This window comes from Geotrypetes seraphini, chromosome 8, assembly GCF_902459505.1.
Source record: "Geotrypetes seraphini chromosome 8, aGeoSer1.1, whole genome shotgun sequence".
In the NCBI taxonomy this organism is placed as follows: domain Eukaryota; kingdom Metazoa; phylum Chordata; class Amphibia; order Gymnophiona; family Dermophiidae; genus Geotrypetes; species Geotrypetes seraphini.
In genome coordinates, this window is record NC_047091.1 from 53,965,431 (window position 1) to 53,983,619 (window position 18,189).

General features: G+C 45.9%; 1 protein-coding gene across 2 annotated transcripts in view; it reads right to left on the reverse strand.

Annotated features, from left to right (window-relative positions):
• The window catches only part of NUMBL (NUMB like endocytic adaptor protein), a 195,093-nt gene that overhangs the window by 44,068 nt on the left and 132,836 nt on the right, over positions 1-18,189 (reverse strand). For both annotated transcript variants that reach the window (XM_033956256.1, XM_033956255.1), the window contains exon 4: positions 10,106-10,180. In XM_033956256.1, coding sequence (XP_033812147.1) covers positions 10,106-10,180 — 75 coding nt within the window. The remainder of the gene's footprint in view (positions 1-10,105; positions 10,181-18,189) is intronic.

Below are 18,189 nucleotides of genomic sequence, written 5' to 3' on the forward strand. Positions count from 1 at the left end.
CGCCTGAGATCCCTATTGCTTCTAATATCTGAAGAAGTATAGTGTGGTCGACCAGGTCAAATGCGGCAGAGAGGTCGAGTTGAATTATCAGCATCCTTCTTCCTTTGCTAAGGTGCTGTCGGGCTATATCTAGAAGGGAAACTAGCAGTGTCTCGGTGCTGTGGTTAGATCTGAACCCCGATTGAGTTGGGTGGAGTAGGTTGTGGTCTTCAAGGTAGTTGGTGAGGTATTGGGCAACCAGACCTTCTATTAGTTTAACATATAATGGAATTGAGACGATGGGTCGGTAGTTGGAGGGGGTTTGGTCCTTTGGGATCTTTCAGTATTGGGGTGATTATGATTTCTCCTAGGTCTTGTGGGAATTGGCCTTCCGTGAGAGTTGTTTGGATCCATTGCAAGAGGCAAGCTCTAAATTTGGGGGATGCATTTGTAAGTAAATATGAGGGGCAATTGTTCAGGTCGCATGACACTCGACTATATTTTCTGTAGAGTCGGTTCATGTCCAACCATTGCACCTTTGTAAAGTTGGACCAGTGCCTGTCAGCTGCAGTGGCTTCATCTGTTGTAGGGTTTATTATGATCTCGTCTAGGAGGGTCGGTGAGTTGTTGAAGGAGGCTCTAATAGTGGCGATCTTGTTCTTGAAGTGGTCCGCTAGTAGGGTGGCCGTTGGAGGGTGGATTCCTTGAGTGGCTAGGAATGGCTGAGTGTCGGTGAGGTTCTTCACAAGTTGGAAGAGTTTCTTTGTGTCTAAGGATTCTGTGCCTATTAGTTTGGAGTTGGAGTAATAAGCTCTTCGTTTTTCCTTAAGTTTGATCTTGTATTGTTTTATTAGGTTTCTCCAAGCTACTTTGGTTAGTTCTTGGTTCTTTTTTTGCCATACTCTTTCGAGTTGTCTGCAGTGTCTTTTTAGTTGAAGAAGTTCTGTGTCGAACCATTTGTCTGAAGATCTGCAGAGTTTGTGTTTTGTCTTTTCTGAGGCTAGTCCGTTCAAGGTTATTTCGCTCAGGGAGCGCCACTGGTGAATGAATACATTGTGGTCTATGGAGGCGATTGAGGGGTCTACTGTGGTCCAGAATGTAGAGGGGTCGATTTTTGGTCGGGTTTTGAAGGAGGTTTTGTGGGTTTCGTGTTTGCTTGTGCTTTGTGTCCAGTTGATATTGAAGGTGAATTTGAAGTGGTCTGACCAGAGGGAGGGGTGCCAGGCCCCATTGGAGATATGAATGTTTGGTGTGTGGGGGTGTTGGGACATGTAAGCTGCAATATCGAGTTGGTGGCCTTTTTCATGTGTGGGTTGAGGATACAGAATTTGGTAGGAGAGTGCGTTGAGGTATGAGATTATGCCTGCAGCTTGTTTGGAGGAGTTGTCTTCTAGGTGGAGATTTATGTCTCCGAGGAGCAGGTTGTGTGTTGAGGTTAATGAATTCCAGAAGATGAAATCTTCAAGATCGTGTTTTGTGGCATTCCATTTTCCTGGAGCTTTGTAACAGAGGATGCAAGTTAAGGTGTCTTTGAGTGAGTTACTGGAAAGTTGGCAGGCAAGCAGGTCTGATTGTGGGGTGGAGTGTTTGTCTAGGACTGTGATGGTAAGGTTGTTTTTTACTAGGATGGCCAGACCGCCCCCTCGCTTTTTTTCTCGGCAGGCTAATTCAAGTTTGTATCCCTTGGGGCAAAATTCTGTAATGCTTGGGTCCGAGTCGGAGGATAGCCAGGTTTTGGATAGGAAAAGGCAGCCTAACTGTTCTTTAACTATCCAGTCTTTTATTAGGTCTGCCTTTGGGCTGATTGATCTTATGTTCATGCACGCACAGGGGATTGAGAAAAGATGTTTGTGGTAGTTGGGGATAAGCTTTGGGTGAAGGAGGTTCTTGGGTGTATGGGGGAGTTTGTGACCTAACTTCTTTGTGTTGGGGGGTGGTTTTCATCCCCATGTGGATGGGATGCTTTCTTGTGTGGCTGTTGTGCATTCTATCAGTTTTCTTGTCTGGTGAAGTTTCTTGGGTGGATGTGTCTGTCTGTATGTTGATGTCACTATTGGAATTGGTGAAAAGTGGTGGCCTGCTGTTTTCCAGTTTGTTGAGAGTAGGGAGAGAAGTAATAGGGTGCATAGGAGTTTGGTAGTGGGGGGTGACATGTTGTTGGTTAGCAGCTGGAGAGTGACCGAAATGTTCAATGCAGGAGCGAAAGAGGAAAGCTGTGGGAGAGCTGGAACTGAGGACGGTTGAAAACCGGCCAGGAGCCCTTCTCTAGTTGAAATCCACGTGGTTTCGGCGACCTGGGGGGGGGGGGGGGGGGACGGAGCTGGCTCACAACGCCCGATTAGAGTTGGGCAGAGTCAGCCAGATCAGAAACCTGCACCGGCAGGAGGCTTTCGGCGATCCCCGGTGGCTGGAGGAAGCAGGGGCTCTAAGAGAGTAGGAGCAGAGCCCTCCTGCTTGAACGGCGTTGGGCGGAGGAAGGTGGGACAAGATGGCAGAAACTTCCTCCTTCCTCTGCCTTGGAAGTCGCTTGGGGGAGAAGCTTTCAGTGGCCCTCAAGGGCTGAAGAAAATCAGACATTAAAGTTCAAGCTATTTGAGCACTGCGCACGAGTTCTTTTTGAGCATCAGCTCCTAACTTTGTACCAGAGGCAATGGAGAGTTAAGTGAAGAACTTATATGCACGACGGAAGAGCGGGACTTAGGTGTGATTGTATGTGATGACCTTAAGGTGGCCAAACAGGTTGAAAAGGTGACGGCGAAAGCTAGAAGGATGCTACGTTGCATGGAGAGAGGTATGGCCAGTAGGAAAAAGGAGGTATTGATGCCCTTGTATAAGTCTCTGGTGAGACCTCATTTAGAATATTGTGTCTAATTCTGGAGGCTGCACCTTCAAAAAGATATAAAAGGGATGGAGTCAGTCCAGAGGAAGGCTACTAAAATGGTTTGTGGTCTTCGTCATAAGGCGTATGGGGACAGACTTAAAGATCTCAATATGTATACTTTGGAGGAAAGGTGGAAGTGGGGAGATATGATAGAGATGTTTAAATACCTACATGGCATAAATGCGCATGAATCTCTTTCATTTGAAAGGAAGTTCTGGCATGAGAGGACATAGGATGAAGTTAAGAGGTGATAGGCTCTGGAGTAATCTAAGGAAATATTTTTTTACAGAAAGGGTGGTAGATGCATGGAACAGTCGCCCGGAAGAGGTGGTGGAGACAGAGACTGTGACTGAATTCAAGAAAATGTCGATAGGCACATGGGATCTCTTAGAGAGAGGAAGAGATAATGGTTACTGCGGATGGACAGACTGGATGGGCCATTTGGCCTTTATCTGCCATCATGTGTCTAAGTTTCTACAATAAGCTGCAGTGGGATTTGAACTCTGGCTTCCCTGGTTGTCAGCCCACCGCTTTAACCATTATGCTGCTCCTTCACTCATGGGACAAGGGAAAAAAGAACAGGGATGGAGGACAAGATAAGAAAAGAGAAAGGAGGGGAAGGATTGAGAAGATAGGGATTGCATCTAGTCTGCCCATCTGTAGTAACCATTATCTCTTTCTCTCTCCACTGAGAAATTTCTCCTATTTCTCCCTCATTCTTCCTCTGTAATTAATCTTTAATTACCAAATGTAATTAATGTTGAATTTTGTTTCTTTTGTTTTTATTCTGTAAACCGTTTAGAACTGAACGGCTTGTGTGGTATAAAAATAAAGATTTATGTTATGTTATGTGAAATGGAGCTGTGCAGGGCAGGTCAGGTAAAACTGGGAGAATTTGAGAGTGGACAGGCTGCACGAAAGGAAAAGCAGAGAGTGAAACAGGAACTGAGTGGAATGAGAGAAAGAAATCAGAGAAAAAAAGGAGGGGGAGAGTTTGAAAAAAACAGGCCAAGTAAACAAAAAGACACCTTTGGAGAGAAAAAGACTTTAGTGAGAGATGGTGCAAGAGGAAAATAGTTTGTTTATTATATTATTTAAATCAACAGTGTACTTTTTGCGAATTTGTTGCAAGCTAAGGGCTCCTTTTACGAAGGCACGCAAGGGTTCTTAGCGCACGCACACTCCTAATCCCTTTTCTTCAAATTCACTGAGCTTTGGAACAACCTCCCTGCCCCGCTGCGGAACCTAGGCTCAATCCAATTATTCCGAAAGCATCTGAAAACCTGGCCTTTCTCCAAAACGTAAAGCTATCTATTTAAAAATGTAAAGCTACTGTATTTTGTATTGTTTTACTATGGTTGTTGTTGTTTTATGCACGCTGAAAATGAATAAACACATTTAAAACATAAAAATGTAAAGCTAGCTATCTTCTTCATTACCTCTAATTTCTTATTATGTCCTTCCCTCATTTATTGAATTACCTGTAAACCGTGTCGAGCTCTATCTTTATGGAGATGATGCGGAATACAAACTTAAGGTTTAGTTTAGTGACTAGCGTACTCGGGAATTTAATGCGTTAAGGCCCTAGCGCATCTTTGTAAAAGGAGCCCTAAATTTCAAAACTTTTGGCACACAATGTAGTCCTGAGGTGCCCCAGGAAACCCAGAAGTATTATCTATAGAGCAATAACCATCCCATCTCTTCCCCCAATCAACTGAATTCTTCAATAACTATCCAGTGAGCAGATAATACCAACCACCGACTTTAAAGCCCCACTAACCAGCTAATCACATTTCCTACAAAGCCAGCCCCACGAATGATTAAACCTAGGGGATACCAGATCACCTTGTGGAAGGAGCCTGCAAAAGTAAACAGACAGAGCTAGAAATGTACCCAGGAAATGCTTCTACAGGTCAAGTGGGGCTTAAGCTTAATCTCCAGCCCCGTGAACCTGCAGGCTACAGGAAGGCATGAAGGGCCCGAATCTATAAGTGGCACCTACATTGAGGACACCTAGTGATGTTTAAATGAATTCTGCACGAAACTTAATTGGTTTTTAAATTGGTGTGTTAATTGACCACACCATTAAAAACTGGTTTTCAATCATTACCAAAAAAAATTAGGTTGTGCGCAAAATACTACACAGTGCCTAGCGATACCTATGTGAAAAGTACGCGTGGTTGGACTTAGGCATCAGTGGTAGGCGCCGGTAAATTAGGCTAGGAAAACCATGGCCTAATGTAACGGCCCCTACCCCTAGGCATGAATCTTTAAATGGCACTGCGCAGTTCACTAACAACTGCGCCAAGTGGCGCCTACAAGTCAGGTGCTGTATACAGAATCAGATTTGAAGTGTGTCTTTTTGTGTTTACGTCACTTTGCTGCAATTCAAAATGGCTTGAGACCCATTTGCATGACAGTGCAATTTTTCAAGCTGGGCTATGTACCAAGCTGGATTTTTTTAAAATGATGCTTCTTTTGCTGAAATTTAGAAAAAGGGATGAACGCTGTGTTTGTCTTTTGATTATTATTATTTTTTTACTTGATGAATGTTGTCAGTGGAATAGTGAGGGTAAGAGGCACCCGGGGCAGTGGCAACCCTCTTCCGCCCTCTTCTCCACCCCCACCCCCGACACACGCATGCACCCCTTCCGTACCCCATACTAGAAAATGACACGGTGGCTGTTACCCGAGGATAGCCGCAGGTATAGCCAAAACGGTGGAGGGGGAAAAAGTGCTCACTGCGGGCACAGGGACAAGGCATCCACTGCCCCGTGGAGTGGTGGATGGTCTTGTCCCCGCAGTTAAGGGAGGGAATGCGCGCGGTCACCGATCGCGAGCATCCTCCTCCCTACCTACCGAATCTATCTCCCTCCCCCTTACCTTCACAGCGTTAATAAAGTAACTTTCTCAAAGCCGGCCGAGCCTGCCTGCAGTCACGCATGTGTGTGTGTGGGCGGAAGCTTCTCTTCTGATGCAACCAGAAGTTGCGTTAGAGGGGAAGCTTCCGCCCACACACACACACGACTGCAGGCAGGCTCGGCCGGCTTTGAGCAAGTTGCTTTACTAACGTGCCGCAAAGGTAAGGGGGGGAGGAAGATTCTCAGGCCGCACGAGGGGTGCTGAAGGGCGGTGAGGTGGCGAGAGGGAAGGGTGGTGGTGGGGAGAAGACGCTGAAGGGAAAAAATGGGGAAGGCAGAGTGGGGAGAAGACGCTGAAGGGAAAAAATGAGGAAGGCAGAGTGGGGAGAAGACGCTGAAAGGAAAAAATGAGGAAGGCAGAGTGGGTAGAAGACGCTGAAGGGAAATGGGGAAGACAGAGTGGGGAGAAGACGCGGAAGGGAAATGGGGATGACAGAGTGGGGAGAAGACGCTGGAACAGAAGAAGACAGAGATGCCAGACTAAGGGGGGAGTGGAGGGAAGAAGATAGGTGCCAGACCAATTTGGGGGTGGTGAAGGGAGAGGCACGGTAACAGAGCAAATGGAAGACGCTGAGAGAAAACAGACAGTGGATGGAAGAAATTGAATAAGATGAGGAAAGCAGAAACCAGACAACAAAGGTAGAAAAAAATTCTATTAATTTATTTCCTTTTTTTGCTTTAGGATAAAGTAGTTTATTAGTTATGTTGATAAAAATTTATAAACAAAGTCCTGCCAGCTGAACATCTTTTTCTGTAGTTCAGCAGCCAGAACTTTGATTTATAAGAAAGGAATAAGCTAAATATTGCAGTACTGAGGCTTGTATTGATGCTGCGGGGACAGTGGTTGCGGGGATGGGGACGGGGCAGAGACAGTGGTCGCAGGGACGGGGCAGAGACAGGGACAGTTGTCGTGGGGACGGGGACAAATTTTTTCCCTGTGTCATTCTCTACCCCATACTTCTTAACTTCCCTTGTGTGTGCAGCATCAACCAACTCGCTGCCCACGTCGGCTCTCCCGATGACGTCACTCCTAGGCATGGGACCCGGAAGTGATATCAGAGGGAGAGCTGACACTGGCGAGAGCAGCAGGTTGGAGTTGCTGCTCGCGCCAATGAAGAGATAGAGGCACAGTGGGGAGCGAGTGAAGGTGAGCGCGAAGTGGGGAGAGGAGTGTGAAGGAGCAGGAAAGAGTGGAGGAGTGGAGAGGAAGAGGGGTGCCGGCACCCTCACCAAGACAGTACCTGGGGTGGACCGCCCCCTCTTACTACGCCACTGAATGTTGTTAATACAGTCAAACCTCAGTTTGCAAGTAACTTGATATAAGAGGCTTCGCCCCACTGCACACCAGCATTGCCCCCCCCCCCCGGTCCACCCAAACCCTTACCATGATCGGGCATTGGCACTAACCCACAGGACGTGCCGGTGCCCAAAGAGCCTGCCGCTGATTCTGCTGGGCCTTGAGCATCGGCGCATGCTCAAGGCCTTCTGGCGTTTTGCTCTCTCCGAGATTCTAATGAGATTCTCGGACACACTGATTTGCGGGAGGGATGTGGGGGGCGATGCCGGTTCCCGGGGGTGGGGTGGAAGCGCGCCATTGGCCTCAGGAGGGGGGTCTTTTTAGAATGTGGTGTGGTGGGGTGGAAGCGCGCCTGTGGTCTTTTTGGAATGTGGAACAAATCATGTGAGTTTCTCTTACTCTCTATGGGGAAACTTGCTTTGATATACAAGCACGCTTCTGAAACAAATTATGCTCACAAACCAAGATTCCATTGTATTTTGTGTTATATACTTTATTATTATGAGTGGTCAATTGTTCCCTGCCTAGTTAATAGGCAGACTTCAGAAACACAAAACCCGCAAAGAAAGAATGTAGAACAAGACCCAAAATATTCTTTCAAAAATATATATATGATGACTGAAGACGAGATGAATGACAAAAATGATTAATTAGTGAAGTGAGTGAGAGTCCTCAGTAATCACAACTCTAAAATAGGGAAACAACTCCTAAACAGAGTTGACACAGTTTAAACCCCAAATGGGTAAAGTATGTGATACATCCCTGGACCTCTCTTACAGTGAAAGAATGTGAATTACTGTATTTTCACGTATATAGCGCGTGCGTTATACACAGTTTTTACAAACCGTGCATAACCTTGCGTGTTATATGCGTGAGCGCGTTTTACAAATTTTTTTTTACATAGTTCCCCCCCCCGACGTCCGATTCACCCCCCCGCAGGACCGCTCACACCCCCACCCAGAAGGACCTCTTGCACGCACCCGCACCCCCACCCCGAAGGACCGCTCGCACGCACTCCCACCCGCACCCCCACCCTGAAGAACCGCTCGCACCCCCACAGCCTCTCCCGACCCCCCCCCCCATCATGTAGAAGCTCCTACCGGTGTCCTGCTGCTTCCTCTTGGCGGTCCCGGCCCTTCTGTGAGCCCTGCGTCTGCGCTGCTTCGTCTTCCGGCGGTCCCGCCCTTTCTCTGACGTCTCCGTCAGAGAAAGGGCGGGACCGCCGGAAGACGAAGCAGCGCAGACGCAGGGCTCACAGAAGGGCCGGGACCGCCAAGAGGAAGCAGCAGGACACCGATAGGAGCTTCTACATGATGAGGGGGGGGGGGGGGCGGGAGGCTTTGGGGGTGCGAGCGGTCCTTCAGGGTGGGGGTGCGAGCGGTCCTGCGGGGAGGGTGAATCGGACGTCGGGGGGGGGGCATCAGGCTTTCAGGGTGGGGACAGGACTTCAAGGGGGAGAGGAGAGTCGGGGCGGGGGAAAGGAGAGTCGGGGTGGCCAGAGGAGAGTCGGGGCGGGCGAAAGGAGAGTCGGGCGGCGATGGGAGAGTCGGGGCAGCATGCGCGATATACGGGTGTGCGCGGTATATAAAATTTTGTTTTACATATATGTCGGTTTCCCGCGCGCTATATCCGTGTGCGCGTTTACATGGGTGCGCGTTATCTACGTGAAAATACGGTACATGTATCAGTGGAGATGAAAACGATAAATAAAGTCACATAAGGTCTCTTCTCGAAACACTTATATAAAAGCGTCCAAAGTCAAATGCTTGAAGACTGTGTTTAAACCGCAAAGCTGGGACAAAAGTCATTGAAAAAGAACTTAGTACTTATCTTGCGTGAATTGTAAGTCACTTTCTTAGTGCCACTTTCAATTTGCCGCTTGCTGCTGGCGATCTACTTTGGATTTTTTTGCCGTGCCATGGTTCCCAAGGAAGGAGGTTTTGTCCGCCCGAAACGGAGCCCCGTTGAGCTGAAGATTGTGCACGCCTTTATGTGACATTCACGCAAGCTAAGTACTGAGTTCTTTTTCAATGACTTTTGTCCCAGCTTTGCAACCAGAGATCTGTGAGCTGTGTCAGCTATGAAACCTATCTCCAATGTATTTTTCTATTAAAAACACCTTTCTATACTATGTAATAGAGCCTGCCTACAGTCAAAAGGTGTGAGGAGGAGGCTAGCAAATGTATATATAGCAAATTCCTGCCCAATAAACCAGCTGCAAGACTTAATCTGCTACCTATCGAAGCTTTGGCAATGGAAAATAAACCTTACAGAGCTAATCTAAAGTTCAAGAACCCAAGTTAGGAAAGTTTTGAAAAATTAGCAACTCAAGAAAGCCCTTCCAAACTGAATCTAGTCTATCTCCTCTTGTATCAGGGTTAACCAAAAAGAAAGAAGCAGTTTGTTTTTTTTTTTTTTTTAGGAAGAAAGAGGTCTAGGTTTGAAAACAGAGCAGTACACCACAATCCAGATATATATAATCAATCCAGATATATAGTCAGCTCAGTTTAACTAAGGGCTCCTTTTGCGAAGGTGCGCTAGCCGAAAATCTACCGCCTGCTCAAAAGGAGGTGGTAGCGGCTAGTGCGTGCGCTATTCCGCACGTTAAGGCCTTAGCGCACCTTCGTAAAAGGAGCCCTAAGTAATTAAGAATTCGGAGCCTAGATATCAGGCAGCAAGCCCTGTAACCAGGCAGATTAAAATTATAACAAAATCAAAAGAGCACTTATCAGACTTGTGGTCCAGCAATGTGGTTCTCATGTTCTCAAATCAGGAAGAGGCTGCTTTGGCTCTAAATAAAGTCTGCCCCCTACTAAAAATGGAAAAATTGCTGTTCCATTATTGCACAGCCCTTTTGCTGTGTTTAGATACTGCATGGTGAAAGTGGACGGCCAAGCCCGGACTGTGTTCTCTTTAGCACACTAGGCAGGACAAATGCATGTGATGATGTCAAGATAAGCAGAAAATCTTTGTAAAAGCATCTGCTGCCTCCTCCCCACTCCAGCACTCTCCTAAGTGACGCCTCACCTTGGTTTTATCGTCCACTACTCTCAGTCCGTCTGCGGACACCAGCAGAATGGCCTTCACTGATTTTTTCCCACTCTAAAATAAATAAATGAGACAATGTCAGTCATGCTTCAAGAAATGCCCTTATAATAATGAGCTTGATAGTCAGAGCAAATTTAACCAGCCCGGAGAGGCTTCTGGCTAGTTCAATTGCTTGTGTGGGGCTTTCTGCAGATATATTCAGCACCACTTAACCTAGTGCCGCTGGATAACAGCACTAACTACTAAAGCTGTAGCCAGCTATTTTGTGGGCGGTCCAGGGTGGAGCGACACTCATTTGGTTAAGTGCTGATCTTCAGCATTTAACTGCCTAAATTCAAAAAACTAAGAGTGGTTCAAAACACCGCTGTCCAACTGATTTTCGGTCTGAAAAAAATGGAAGCATGTTACTCCTTATTACCAAAAATTACACTGGCTACCGATTGAGGCTAGAGTTTTATTCTTTATTTTTTAATCTTTATTGAGTTTCTAAAGCTAACAAAAATGCAATACAATATCTATACAAATAATAGTAATCATATATGCACTTATATTCAATCAGAATCCATACAACATTAAACGAGGTAGTCACATGTGGGATGATATTATATTTGAAGCCCTCATTGGACAGATATAAAGGTTGGCATGTCCTTATTATGACCGGGATAGCTAGAGTTTTATTCAAATTTGCATGTATTTGCTTCAAATCAATCTTCGGTATGTCCCCAGGTTACCTTGTTTCCCATTTCTCTATAAATCACTCCAATAAGCCCACACGTAGAATCCAGTTATTCACAAATCCTACTGTCAAATCGTGTCGTTTGAAGAGATTTGTCGAGAAAACTCTCTCTTTCCAGGCAGCCAAAATGAACGCCTGGTTTGGCAAAATCATGCCAGGAGTCTCATCCTATTATTCTTTTTAGAAAACTATTAAAGACACAACTATTTGACAAATTTGTAACCCAAGCTTCCTAATGCTTTTTAAATATAACATGTATTGTGTACATTCTAGAAATTGATGTATCTTTTTGAACTGTATATTCGCTGGATGTTCAGCCTAGAACCATTCGTGGTCTGGCAGTATATCTATATAATAAAACCGTAGGCGACGCATGCGCAGTCTTATCGGCGTGCTTCCGTGATCCGTATGTCCGTGGCCGCCAAGACTGCAGCATGCCCCGCGCTTACTACGGCCCCACGCGAAGCTGACAAATTCCAACTACCCCCTCCTCTCCCGCAACAAACGCTAACGCTCATGCTCTCCTGCAGGAAAAATAAAAACTCACTGCTTGCTCTCCTCGACACGGCGCTTTACCCGGCAGACATTCAACAAAAAAGGTTGCCTACCCCTGCCGCTCTGGCAGCCTGCACGTCGCCGACTCCAACCCACCCCCTCCTCTCCCGCAACAACCACTACCGCTCATACTCTCCTGCAGGAAAAAAAAACTCACTGCTTGCTCACACATTCAAAACAAAATTGACTACGGCGCTGCAGAAGTCAGCTCTTTGCAACGGCCCCACACTCGCGGTCTCGCTGGGGTTTTTCGCGGTGGCGGCTCCTCTTGCGTCCGGCCCTGTGTACTTACTAGACTCCCCCCTTCCCGCAAAAAACGTTACCGCTCCTGTTCAAAGCGGCCTGCTGAGGTTCGCGGCCGGCTGTAACGAACCTCGCAGGCCGCTCTCCACATGGTAGCACGTTCCCTCTGACGTAATCGCGTCTGAGGGAACATGCTACCAAGTTGGAGAGCGGCCTGCGAGGTTCGTTACAGCCGGCCGCGAACCTCAGCAGGCCGCTTTGAACAGGAGGAACTGCCACCACGGGGATCGTGAGAAGAGCCGCCGAAAAAAAACCTTCAGCCACAGCAGGCCAGCACGCTGGAAAGGAAGTGGGAGGGGCCGAACGGAGCAGGGCAGCTCACGGTAAGAGAAGGGAATGGGGTGTGGGGGAAAATGCTTCTTCTGCTTCAGCAGGGACCTGGAGGGGAAGGGAAATACCGCTGCTGCTTCTGCAAAGGAAAGTGGGGGAGGGGGGGGAAGAGAAGGGAATGGGGTGGTGGTGGGGGGAAATGCTGCTACTACTACACAGGGATTCGGAGGGGAAGGGAAATATCACTGCTGCTTCTGCAAAGGAAAGTGGGGGGAGGGAGGGGAGAGACAGAAAAAAATACAGACAGACAAAGGAGGCTAGGGAAAAATTGCAGGAGGGAGAGAGACAGAAAGAAAGGAAGAAAGAGACAGGAGCAGGGAGAGAGACATAAATAAAGACAGACAGCCAGTCATATATTCTAGGACCCCGTTAATGTAACGGGCTTAAACACTAGTAAGAATATATTATTATTATTAAATTAACTGGCCCACATAAAACTCAGTCCTAACTTTGACCGGTTTCACTTAAGGCAGTGTATCACAAACTGTGTGCCACTGAGATTTCAAATGTGCCATGAGATGCCAGGAGGCAGGAGGAGAGGCGCCGCCGGTTGACAACACTGACTGATCCAGCCCCTAGCTTTGGCGCCATATCCGCGATACATTCTGTAGCACAAAATATACCAGAAAACATCAAGGATTCAGAACAAAATAGAACTCCCCTCATCCCCTACTTATTTCCCTACCTCCCCAACCTTTCTCCTACTATTTATCATTTTGATAGTGCTACTGGAAACACAGGGTGGTGCCCGTTTCCCTATCTTTTTGTGGCTGTGACTCTACAATTGCAGCCAAATAAAACTGTGCGACCCACCTGGGTCGTCGTGACCCCCAAAGCAAATTTTATAACCCCGTTTGAGAACAAGGTTTGTTGTACAGCAATGTAAAATACTTCAATGCATACAACATTTTAAAAATAGGGGGCAAAACAAAACAGTTTTATACAATTAAATACATAGTATATCCATACAAATAAATAACTGGTACAGAAGGCGAGGGGAGGATGAACAATCTTTAAAGAAAGTGAAGAAACATTTAGGGAAAACACGTCTGGTGGGTAACAAGAAAAGATATAAGAGCAAAGATAAGCATGGAAAAGAAAGAAGAGAAGTTTGTGACTTATGCATAGGTCTAATTAAATTCTAAATTTTAGATCATGAGATTTAATGATTGATAAATTATACTATCTATATCTAAAATGCATCCTTATACAAGAAACTTTTTAAACAACTTTTAAATTTTTCTAAAGAGGATTCGTTGTGTAAGTAGATTGGTTGCAGTAAGCCCAGAGTCTAGTGCCTTTAGTAAACATGGAGCCATACAGGAGGAGCCCAGCAGGAAAAGAGAAGAAAACCAGACCCTCTCTGTCAGGAAACAAGTGCACCAGAGCCTTATATTCCAGAAGGGCAGCCCGTATTATAAACCCTGAGGAAGCCGCTTGACAGGCTGAGAACTACATAACAAGCAAGAGCACAACGGACAATATGAAACACGACCTACTCCTATTGGAGCAATAGTCTAGGACCTGGCAACTGAGCTTCAATGCCAAGAAATGCAAAGTCATGTACCTTGGCAGTCAAAATCCATGCGAGACTTACACCCTAAATGGTGAGATCCTAGCAAGGACTGTTGCAGAACGGGACTTGGGGGTAATCATCAGTGAAGACATGAAGGCTGCCAATCAAGTGGAGCGGGCTTCATCTAAGGCTAGGCAGATCATGGGATGTATACGTAGGAGTTTCGTCAGCCGCAAGCCTGAAGTCATTATGCCATTGTATAGATCCATGGTGAGGCCTCATCTGGAATACTGTGTACAATTCTGGAGGCCTCATTACCGCAAGGATGCACTGAGGCTTGAGTTGGTCCAGCGAATGGCCACCCGGATGGTCTCGGGACTCAAGGATCTCCCGTACGAGGAACGGCTGGATAAATTACGGCTATACTCACTTGAGGAACGCAGAGAGAGGGGAGACATGATCGAGACGTTCAAATACCTCACGGGCCGTATCGAGGTAGAAGAAGATATCTTCTTTTTCAAAGGTCCGACGGCGACAAGAGGACATACATGGAAAATCAGGGGCGGGAAATTGCACGGCGACACCAGGAAATACTTTTTCACCGAAAGAGTGGTTGATCGCTGGAATAGACTTCCACTTCAGGTGATCGAGGCGAGCAGCGTGCCTGATTTTAAGAAGAAATGGGATCATCACGTGGGATCTCTGCACAGAGATAAATAGGGGAGGGTCATTGGGGTGGGCAGACTAGATGGGCCGCGGCCCTTATCTGCCGTCTTTTTCTATGTTTCTATGACAGTGGCGAAACGGGTTCCCGTTGGACACAATATATGGGGCTTAAGCGGCGGTACCTCTAATGCCGCTCTACAACATAATATCAACATAAATCAAGTTAAAAGATAAGTGCCTAGCCTAGTTAAGGCTGTAAATTGATGCTATGTATTTATAGGTTTACATTGACTTTTTGCACAGCTATTTTGCACATTTTTGATTATTGCAATTTGCACAAGTAAATGATGGTATTTGCACAGTTTTTGAAATAAGATAAGAAAAATGAATAATGCTATTTGCACAGTTGTTTTTTTTTTAAAAAAGAATAAGTAAAAAACTTAAGAAAAAAAGTCAAAAATTATTTAGAAAAAAGTAAAAATTATTGAGTAGTGTAGTTACAAATTTACATAACAGTGGCAGATTAGGTCACATTGATACATGGAAGTTTTGGATCAATGAAAGATATCCACGCCACATTTCCGTATATGGATGATATTATTATGATCCTTGGAGTGGCAATTCTGAGATTCTTTCCTTCATTCTATTGAATTGATTAAATCATTTAACTAGATGGTTTTTTCCCTCTAAATTGATTAACCTTTTGTGGATCTGGATAACTATGGGACCTTTAGTAAAAAGGCCCCCATAGATATCCAGCACCCTTATCACCCATGTGAAAAATGAACTACCTCTAGATTTAATAACTGGTCGCATTGCCTTTGGCAGCAATAATTGCAACCAAATGTTTCCTATAATTTGATATCAGTCTCTCATCACTGTTTAGGAATTTTACTTCACTCCTCTCTGCAGCCCGCTTTAATTCAGACACACTTGTAGGTTTTTGTTACAATCTGCTCGTTTCAGGTCCCACCACAGCATCTCTACGGGGTTCAAGCCATCCAAAACATTAATTTTGCTTCCCCTCAGCCAGTCAGATGTAGACTTGCTTTTGTGTTTCGGATCACCGTGCTGCTGCATAACCCAATTGTGTTTCAGCTTATGAACTGATGAACGGACATTCTTCTTACGAAGTTTTCCATACAGTGCAGAATTTATTTCTTTCAATTTACATCCCGTCCTCCCAGAAAGCTCAGGCTCCTTCAATCATGGCACTTTTTCCAGGTCTCAAGGCAGTAAAGCGTCCCTACACCATCATACTAACAGCACTATATTTGACTGTTAGTAAGATGTTCTCTCTCACTCTTTCCACTCTTAAGTCCAATTATTCTGTATCTTCTCTAATCTTTTGTAAACTGCATAGAACTTCACGGTATTGCGGTATATAAACTGTTATTATTATTATTATTATGTTCTTTCTGTGGAATGCTGTGTTTTGCTTTAGGAACACAAACCCTCCCCATCCCCCCCCAAAAAAAACCACAAAGGGCCTTCAAGTTCCGGTTAATTCTACTTTAATGATGAATCTGACATGGGTCATGTTTTGGCATCTCTGCCTGCATCAGGGGTCAGAAAGAATTATAGTTCAGTATAAAAGATCAAAATACTGAAATCACAATGAAAAAAAAAAACAGGTGAAAAAGAAACACGCTCGGTCTAACCGTTAAGGGACATGCACACGTTCTGTTGTGCAGTTCAAAAATCTGCTACGGACCCACAGCTGCTACTTGTGCTGCTTTAGGTCACACCTAATGGGACTTCTGTCGTCCAAATGTTTCCACTCTTGATTGTCTGCCCATAGAACATTCTCCCAAAAGTTTTGGGGATCATCCAGGTGTGTCTTGGACAGCAGCAGTTTCTGCCTTACTTCTCTCCCATGAATCCCATTTTTTGCCCAGTCTCTTTCTTATTGTGGAATTATGAAAACTGACCTTATCTGAGGCTAGAAAACACGCAGTTCTTGGGATGATGTTCTGACATGTTTTATGACTTCCCAGATAACTAGTCACTGCACCCTCAGAATAATTTTGGCAGGCCAGCCACGCCTGGGAAGATTCACCTCTGACCCAGGGCTTCTCCATTTGGCTCTCACTGTGGTTTGGAGAAGTCCCAAAGCCTTTTCTGACTGATATAATCCAAGGAACTTTTTTTTTCTTCTCATCTCTTCTGGAATTTCCTTTGATCATGGCATAGCATTCTTTTAGACACTTTGGGCTAGATTCACTAAGCAGACCAATCGGTTTGCGACACCTTTGGGACCCGAGTTTACTCCGGCCCAGTTCACTTACCTCTCTGCTGAACATCCTCCGATCCGCGCATGCAATTGAGGGGAACGGCATGCAAAGTAGGCAAGGACAAGATTCACTAACTAAAACCCTGCAACATCGACTGGGCTGGCCAATCACAAACAAGCGACTGCTGAGGACCAGTCGCTCAAGCCCTTTCCGACTGCCCTGCTTCTCTGCTATAAGCCCCGATCTCCTGCTCTCTCCTGCCTGCCCCGAATCTCCTGCCGCCACAACTCACCACCCCAACTCACCCCGAATCTTTCTGCCTGCTGCCCCAACTCGCCCTGAATCTTCCTGCCTACCGCTCCAACTCGCCCCAAATCTCTCCTGCCCTTCCTGCAGTGCAAGCCCGTGGTTTTAACCCGCGGGTTAAAACCACGGGCTTGCAAAAAAGTTTTTAAACCAGTTAAAAAAAAAAAAAAAAGGACGCTGCTCTTAAGCATGCGCATGCATCGGGATTGCTAGAGAGCGATACTGACAGTCGGATGGGGGGAGGGGGGGCATGATTCCAATCGCCCTCATTTGTATGAGGGCGATTCGTGAATCAGCCCCCCAGACACAGATTGGATCGCTCACGGATAGCATCCGATCCGTGCCCTTTGTGAATCTAGCCCTTTGTGGTGATTATTTCATTCTCAAGGTAAGGTTCAATATATACCCCCCCTTTTACAAAACCATAGCGCAGTTTTTAGTGCCAGTCATGGCAATAACAGCTCCGACCATAGAATTCCTATGAGCGTCAGAGCTGTTACCATCACAGCTGGCGCTAAAAACTGTGCTACGGTTTTGTAAAAGGCGGGAGATAGTGAGTTGTAGATTCAACAGTGCCAGTTGCAATCAAGCCTGTTTGTGTTCAATCAGCTGAATTTAATTCTCAATTGAATTTGCTCAGTTGGTTAATTGCATAACTAAGGGAGCAGTTACTTTGTCACACAGGTGATATAGGAGTTGGATAACTTTGAGGCCCTTTTATTAAGCTGTGGCTGAAAGAAACCTTAGAGCCCTTTCACATTTTTTCCTGCATGCTAAAGACCATTTTTTTATAACAGCCATAAAAATTATTTTTTCTTATTTTTTGTATTAACAGCCATGCTCTAATGTTGACATTTAAAAAAATTAGCAAGTATGCACTTTGGACCCGATTCCCTAAATGGCGAGGAACACCTTAGAGATTATTTAGGCTCTTGAGCCAATTGGGGCCTTAGGCCCCTCCCAATACATCCCAGAATGCACTGAGAAGGGGAAGGCCCACCATTCTGAAGAGGTAGGCCTGCTGACAGGAGGGAATGGGCACCTTCCTGCTGGATTTTTAACTAAAAGGTTATTGAGAGGAGGGGTTGTCCTGGGCTGGTTTGGGGGGGGGGTGTCATCAGGCAGGAGAGAGTGGGCATCCCTCCTAAAAATTTGGAAAAGAAAGGCATGGGGGTGTCGGGGTGCAGCCTTTTATTTTATTTTTTTTTTAATGGGCGCAGCTGTTGTTCTCACAAATCACACTTGCCTATTAAAAAGAAAAAAGTCAGGTCAACTGATCAGGGATTCCCCTGCCGTGATCAGCTGAACCAGCAGTTGCAGTGTGGCAAGCCTGACAGGAGGGATGACGGTGGGGAGGACCTGTGCCTAGCGATTGCTCTTTTGAGCAAGTGCCAGACAGTTCCTCCTCTTTTTACCA